Raw genomic sequence first — 7753 nt, 5'->3', positions numbered from 1 at the left:
TGCATTTTCATTTCATTGTTCATGAGTTGTTTTCAATATTTAAGTAATATTCACAATGTTGGTTAGATCAACCGCTGAGCAACAAACAAGAATAATGTCTAAATAAGAGGAAGCTGATCGTACTTAAAACATACCTTTTCTAAAATAAATCTTGTGATGTTATGCGCTTTTTATCAACTATGTACACATTTTTAACAGTACTGCTGTATCATTACTGCTGTCAGTGATTTTAAATGGTAAAAATGAGTCACATTAAATCTTTCAAGTCACTACTCCATGTAAGTATCCTATGCTTGAATTGTTCTTTTTCCTTATATTTGTTTTTAAGTTATTTAAATAAAAACAAGTTAATTGTAGCTCATATTTCAGTTTGTGTATCATTATATAATCTTTGAAGTATTTAATTGTGCAAATTTTCTTATTCCAAATTATTTTCCGCATTGACAAAGATATAGTATGTTCATTGGTTGCAAAACTCTGTTTGCAGTTTCCCGTAATAGAGGGGATGACATTTCAGAGAAACCATTGTGTTTAAAAGGATGCCCACTCTCTCTTAAAACTAATCATTTATGTCCTAAGAGGAAGCAGTAGTAGTATTTATTTTTGCATGGGTTTACACATTTTCACAGGATGGATATGAACAGGATGTCCTTTCAAAACAAACTACCACAGAACTGAGATCTGCTTGCGCAGGAAAGTGGGCTGACAGGATATCCGCTTGACATCCATTTTATTGGGCGATAAAAATCACATCCTTTTCTCCACTCTTTAATTAGATTTCATAAATGATATTCATCTAGACAAGACAGAATATAAACATGTTTATGTACAAGCACGGTTCAGGTGTGTTTTCCTCTGATCAGCTGTGTGTTACAGGAAATGAAAATACATTTGTCCTTGTCCGGCATCATCCAGGTCCTCTCGCAGGTGACAGCCAGAATCTAATTTCCATCATCTTCAGTCTTCAAGCTCTGTGAGGATCAGGTGGTGGTGCGACACATAAACTAGTCCCCTGTTCATTGTGGATCAAGACTCCAGGCTTAATGTTTGTGGATCTTGTAGATGTTTCCTCAGGCTCTTATCCAGCAGGACCAGACACTGCATAGCTAGACTCCTGCAATCTGCATCAAGGTCCCCCTCGGCCATGTCTGGGAACAGTACACAACACAAAATTAATTGTAGATTTTAGCAATTGTGAGTACTGGGATATGACACTGCTGTCCTTGCATATTTTTCTACAAAGTTACGTTCCAACGCTCAAGGGAAAATGTGTTCTTTGCACTTGGTTATGACAATGTGGAACGATATTCATCCACAGGAGGGATATAAAAAATTCCAACCGCTGATGAACCAATCACGTCATGGACTATCCGTGTACTACAGGACATCCTGATTTCTCACTCGTTTCCCAGAAATGTCCAGTCCAGCTGTGTATGTGTACATGTGGGTGTCCAGCCATGTGCTTGACCAAAGGGGAAGTCCCTGACAGAATTACATGATGCAGGTGCAGGTGCAGGTGCAGTGCGCTTAACGTCATCATTAACCTACTTATCACTCTATTCTTGCGAAAGTTTTATATCCACGTATAAAAAAAGGCCCTGAAATAACACAACTAGAAGAAATGCTCTGCTCTGACCGATACATTTTCATCCAGGAGGACATGGCTCATTTCCTCAAATGATGTTCTGGGTTTTTTGTTTTTTGTTTTTCTTACCTGCCAACCAGGATCTGGTCTCAAACAACTGGTTGCCAAGGTCTACCAGCAGGTTTGGGGAGGGCATGCTCAGGAACACAGAGCAGACAGCGAAGAGGACGCCTCGTCTCACGACCCTTCGACAAACACGTTCAAAGTTAAAATCTTCATGTCTATGTTGTTGTTTTTTTCTCATTTGAATTTGTTGCATGTGAGATATGTTTTTAAAAAGCACCACAAGACAGGAATACGCGGTACTTACTGATCAACGTGGTAGCGTATCGCCCACGCGAAGTCGAGCAGAGCACGACCCATCTGTGCAGCTATCTGCAAGATAAAAATAGCTCACGATGAGAAAAACATAGTGATTTAAAAACGAGGTTAGGAACATGATAAAGAGTTAAAGGCTTCAGTTTAAGAATAAGAACAGTTCCTAATGAAATATAAGAGCATCCACCATGTAACAGCATGGGGGTCATTGATGAGGTTGTCCTAGCATAGACAGAGAGAGGACAGTACCGGTGCATTGACTGCTAGATGCATGAAGAGGCCCAATGTGTGGATCAATCTGCCCAGTACCAGGTGGTCACTGCCCATGAGGTCAAAGGTCACCTGAGGCCTAGAAGACAAGTGTTGTACTTCATTTTGGGAGCATGTTGTTGTAAATGATGTGGACAAAAGCCGACAGCACACTCACTTGTCATAATTCCTGAGAAGAGGAAAAAAGAAGTGTCCGGCAACAGGTGCGTAGCGGTTCGGTGTGGCCTTGGCTGGAGGTTGTGTGGCTCCCTGTAGCAAAAGGATACATAACTGATCCTAAGCCTTCAGTTTAAGACTGAGAGTGGCTGGGAATGTGCGTCAGCTACCTTATTCAGGCGCTTGGTTTTACTCTGAATCCGCTTCTCAACAACTTGTCGCCAGTGGACAGGGTCATTACCAGAGTATGGGGTCAAATCAGTGCTTGTGGTTCTAAGCAGGGACGAGTCTCTGCTATCAGGTATTGGCTTGGAGAGTTCCTGAGCTGCCAGAGCAAGAACCTTGGGACATTGGTGAAATTAATAAGCATTTATTGGTAAAAGCACAGAGACGTGAACAAAACTGGAGAAGCCGTCACCTCTAAGATATCCAGCCGCTGGCGAAGACTGTAGTTCAGAGAGTAAAACTCTGTGGTCAAATACTGAGTCACCTGTTTGGGGGAGAAAAAAAAAAAAGGCAGAGACTAAGCGACAGACGAGGTTATCAGCCCAAATGTTGCTGAGCGAAGGTGTTAAAGTTAGGTGGAGGTTCATACAGGGATAGAGTCGGTGACAGTGAGCGCCACCATAGTGGCCTGTCTGAGAGGCAGGAAGCCGCTGATGCTGTATTTATCCTCCATGTGAAGAAGCACTTTGGTTAGCTCGACACTGACCTGAAACCAGCACAAATGAACACAGTAGAAAGTTAAGAATCTGACATTTCTAAAAAAAGTAAAGTACTGCTCTTGTGATTTGCCTTGTTCGAGTCATCCTATGATCGACTACAGGTGAGAGTCTTCGTACCTCTTTGGTTGCAAAGACGTTCTTCCTCACCAGACCCTCAGACACTCTAAGACTGTGCTCCACACGCTCCGGGTCCTGGGAGGAAATTAAGGCTGCGTGTGTGGGGGCAGATAACATGATGTCAACAGTGAGAACGAATAACAAAGACACAAATTCGATGACCTATGAAGTCAGAAGTTTGGAGTCATACTTTCCAGGCAGTCTCTTAGGTAGCGAGGTGGGGACACTTGATTTATTTCCTTATCTCCAGACATGTCGTAGGGAGTGAGATCATCATCACTGCGCCGTGAAAAGAGAATGTCTCGTAATCTCATCAATACACACAAAACCACCCACGACACGTGTAAATATTACAGCGGATTTGACTGCGTGACAGACCAGGTACTCACCTATCTAGGTCAGATTCAGGGTCAGTTTTTGATGGCGTTTCTGACTGATTTTGGTTGGATTCCTTCAGAGGACACGGATTCACGGTGTCCTGTGAAAGGATGACCCTGTAGACGAGAGACAAAATGGGGGAGCAGGTTGTGTACTCAAATAACTGTTGCTTTTATTCAAAAACGTTACCCACAACCTCTAGATATGATCGTTACTTCGCAGAATGGCTCGTTATCTCGTGTAAAATCTTCACATCATTAAAAATGGAGTTAGAGCGAATAAACTGCCTGAAACGATGAAATGGTAGGAATGTACATTAATATTGACGGGTTTATCGGTACTGATCGAAATCTTTATTTCAAACATGTAAAAAGACCCCCCCCCCAAAAAAAACCATGTAAAAACAACTGAGCAGCAGTAGATAACTATTGTCTATTATCACACGCTGAATTTACACGAGTAGGAAGGAAAGACTTAGTACATACCTGCGAATATTCATCGTGAGCACAGGCCTAGTTTTTTTTTTTTTTAAATCTCTTCTTCTAAACAACGGCTAATTGAGTAATTATATGATTCATGTTTTATCCAATTGTTTCAACAATCAAAAATTTTTAATTTTAAAAATTTCACTTTTTTCCATGTGCATTTCAGGGAGTACAAAATGTGAATAGAACAGAGATGTTTCTTTTTTTTATCAAGGTAATACATCGACTATCAGCAACATCAGTTGTCTGATATTGGCAAAAAAAGTAATCCCTTATCGTGTATGTGCAAAAAAATATGGACTGTCCTAATACTTCTGAATTGTTCAACACAGAATCTTGGCAAAAGAGGAAGTATAGTCACAGAGGCGTTGAACATTTACCCGCTTTCAGGCTCAAGTTCAGCTTCCAGTTCGTCATCGGTCATCGGAGTCATCAGTGAAAGCAGCTCTCCAGTTTCCTCATCCTGCTCATACTACAACACATCATGTAATTTAATTTTTAAAAAATGGAATTTTACATCCTGGGTTGTGTTATGACAGCTCACCACCGCATCTCACCCTGACTGTACCTCGAATGTGAGCTTGGTCCCGCTGATGTTCATGCGAGAGCTGAGACACTCCCCCACCACCATGCCCATACGCCTGATACGCACCAAGTTGCTGTCCAGGTGGCTCTGCATGCCACCCAGCATGCACTGCAGCAGCTCTGACATCAGACACGCAACAATGAGAGGAGAGCAGAGAGCAGCTATATAGCTGTCCAAATATTATCACGTGAGTGTTTATGGGTAAATGATAGATTACCTGAACGCAGCTCCTGCAGCTCAGAGTCCTTCAGCAGACTCACGCACAGCAGCAAAGCCTTGCTCACATACAGCTGCTGCTCTAGAGGTGTGTGTTTGACTGCACTGGGATTAGCCCAGGCCTGGGACACAGACCGTAACACCTGAGAACACACACACACACACACACACACACACACACACACGCCACTTGTCAAAACCACGATATCATGAAATGGTAAAATACTCTTAACGCTCACCTGGATGAGCAGCGGTCTTCGATCCCTGTCTGCTGCAAGGTAACCCAGGATAATTCTCAAGACCCGAGTCTGAGGCGAAAGAACCAATTCTTCATGCGGTTTTTAAGAGCTGCATGTTCAGTTTATTATCAAGCTAGAAGTGCCTTCCTACCTCAAACTTGTATTGGAGTAACAGAAGTTTATGTGTGGTGACAAACTGGGCTTTTTTATTAGTTACCACCAGATTCCCTACGATCCTTCCCAAAGCTTCAGGCCTGGAAAAAAAGCCAGCAGACCTTCATCATTAGACAACTGCTTGCTAGCTGACTCTCACTGGCTGAGCGAAGCTGCCATCCTTACCCACGGACAGCCTGCACCAGCCCGGTGAGAACGCTCTCCATCCATCGCTGCGGAACATTTTCCAGCAGCTTCCAACAAACCCTCTGCCACAGCACGTCTGAGCGCGTGCGGGCGGACAGCTGAGGAGCCATCACTGCCAGCACCAAACCTGCAGAGAGAAAAAGCAAGGAGGAGGATGTCAGAGATTAAAAAAACAAAACAAAACAAGAGCCTATTTAATTTCCAGGTTAAAAAAAAGAAAAACTCCATATACAGAGGTTAGCTGCATACCAAAGCCAACAAACATTTGCTGCGATTGAATATTTCAGTCCATTTCAATGTGGAATGACAATCACCTGCATCCTAATTTCTATTGTGGTGGATAATAAAAAAGCTTCATAAATGCACATAGTTAGCTTGACTCAGGAGGTAGCATGGCCACCTGCTTACTGGAAGATTTCTAGTTCGTCCTGAACACATTGAACCCTTCATTGTTCCTGGTGGGCAGGTTTGCAGACTCATCAGGGTGTGAATGAGAACACTAAACTCACCACTATGTCCTTGAATACACACTTTTCCAAGTATTTGAGCCAGAAAAATCAAGGAACAGTTTATGCCATCTGTAAAAAAAAAAAAAAGAGAGAGAGAGAAAAAGACAGTGACATTACAACTTTCAGATGATTTTTTTTTTAAATGAAGGACATTGTGCAAAAAGGCATTACAGAAAACTTTTTTGACAACCTTTGAGTGCCTGGCATGTCCGCTCCAGGGCGGCAAGCATCTCAGCAGCCAGCAGAGGGTAGTATTGCTGAGGCAGAAAAAGGGGTTTGTTGTTGTGATGTAAACTGTTGGCAATGAAGTCCGGCACTGCCACTACACGTCCCAGCAGAGCCTCTCGGACCTGGGGTGAGTCAGAAGGACCTGTCTCGAGGCAGAACGACCACAGCAGGTCAGCGAGTCGCCCGCTGTGAAGGAACGTCTCGGTGACGCTGATCAAATGGTCCAGATGTGTGCTGGGTCTGTAGGGGGAGAAGCAGCCATTAGTGTGTTCTGATGAACACGCTTTACAGCCCAGTTTCAGTAGCACCCACCTTAGCTGTCCCATTCCATCCATCAGCACCACTATCGCCTGATCTGGAGGGCCCCGGAGGAACAGGCCATCCCAGAAGTCACTGCACTGGTCTGGGGTCAGGCGGTGTACCCAGTCAGCATGAATGTTGCTAACCAGAAACTGAAGGGTACGAGTGAATTGACTTTTCCTGAACTCTGCTTTCTGAGCTGTTTCACTCTCTGGTCCTTCATCCAAGTATGACCGGAGTACTTGAAGAGCAGCGATAATGTCCTTTATGTCTGTGGATGAAGTGAGGGTCCGGAAACACTGGGCCACTGTTTGACGAACCTCAGTCTTTGGGGCAAGGGGTTCCATCTTACATGCTAACTAAAAGCTAGTCGTATATTCCCGAATAGAACATTATAGAGAATATAGAAATGATCTGGACAGAAAAAATATTAAGATACCACGTTAAGAACCATGAGTGATTTTAATAAATGGATTTGGCGAAAACTGACTGCTCTATACCGAACAAATCATAGCTATATGCAAAGCAGAAATCGCGCATTAATATCAAACGATACAATTTTCTTTATACTCCTTGTAATGAGTAAACAAATACAGGATTTTCTTTGAAAAAAAAACACAAAACACCGGTAAACGCACAGTGAGTTGGCAAAGATGCTAACATTCGCTGTCTAACGACACACGCTCCTGTACAAGTTAAAATGGAGAATACATGTTCAAAGTGGCTATGAGACCTCGAAGTTATTGCGACGATGACGTATATGGCCAAGAGAAGTCAGGTGAAACCCTTCAATAATGTCACCGCTTACTGTTAGCCCACGTTACGACAGAAACGTCCCGCCGTGTCACTTCGGTGTTTGGGTGTTCCATCAAAATATGGTCGTGGTTGGCAAGGGGAAAAGAAAGGTTCCGAGGCACTCCGTCCGATGTGGCATTCAAGATGCACACGTTTTATTTTGCAGTACATCTATCCGTTCTTTCTTCACCTTCTTAAAATAATGGCCTGAATCGTTTTTGACAAAAAATATGTTTTGCCTAAAACAACTCCTTATGATGTTCAATAAGAAACTCAACGCATCACCTTCAATATGTATTATCGTGAATAAGGACAATGAATATGTGATTATTGATATTGGCCTTGGCTGAAATAATTTTATCCTCCCCATTCCATTCTAATTCTCTATTGTCAATATTTTAAATTGTTTTGCTTATTTACCAACCT

The 7753-nt window shown here is 42.7% G+C and overlaps 1 protein-coding gene across 2 annotated transcripts; it reads right to left on the bottom strand.

The window, feature by feature from the left end:
- Nucleotides 1-60: 60 nt before the first annotated feature.
- Nucleotides 61-7414, bottom strand: telo2 (TEL2, telomere maintenance 2, homolog (S. cerevisiae)). Of its 2 annotated transcripts, XM_086194494.1 has the most exons (20): nt 6545-7413; nt 6195-6472; nt 6005-6073; nt 5475-5622; nt 5287-5389; nt 5136-5204; nt 4898-5039; nt 4663-4799; nt 4475-4566; nt 3621-3725; nt 3422-3510; nt 3232-3323; nt 2985-3101; nt 2808-2879; nt 2560-2730; nt 2391-2482; nt 2213-2312; nt 1956-2020; nt 1715-1830; nt 62-1148 (listed from the first exon to the last, which is right to left on the bottom strand). In XM_086194494.1, the coding sequence occupies exons 1-20, from the start codon at nt 6877-6879 to the stop codon at nt 1027-1029; spliced, it is 2514 nt and encodes an 837-aa protein (XP_086050620.1). In that variant the 5' UTR covers nt 6880-7413; the 3' UTR covers nt 62-1026. The 2 variants fall into 2 exon arrangements, with proteins under 2 accessions (XP_086050619.1, XP_086050620.1); XM_086194493.1 differs by having other exon boundaries at nt 61-1148; nt 4898-5204; nt 6545-7414.
- Between the last annotated feature and the right edge of the window lie 339 nt (nt 7415-7753).

The sequence above is a fragment of the Aulostomus chinensis genome, chromosome 23 (assembly GCF_037954235.1).
Source record: "Aulostomus chinensis isolate RoL2024-O1b breed Wild chromosome 23, RoL_Achi_v1.0, whole genome shotgun sequence".
In the NCBI taxonomy this organism is placed as follows: Eukaryota; Metazoa; Chordata; class Actinopteri; order Syngnathiformes; family Aulostomidae; genus Aulostomus; species Aulostomus chinensis.
This window is presented reverse-complemented; position numbering and strand designations above follow the sequence as displayed.

Coding starts and splice junctions, on each gene's coding strand:
- telo2 (XM_086194493.1), bottom strand. CDS start 6,879: ATGGAACCCCTTGCCCCAAAGACTGAGGTTCGTCAAACAGTGGCCCAG. Junction 3,726..4,474: donor GAACTTGAGCCTGAAAGCGG/GTAAATGTTCAA, acceptor TCTCGTCTACAG/GGTCATCCTTTCACAGGACA. Junction 1,149..1,714: donor GACCAGATCCTGGTTGGCAG/GTAAGAAAAACA, acceptor TACTGTTCCCAG/ACATGGCCGAGGGGGACCTT.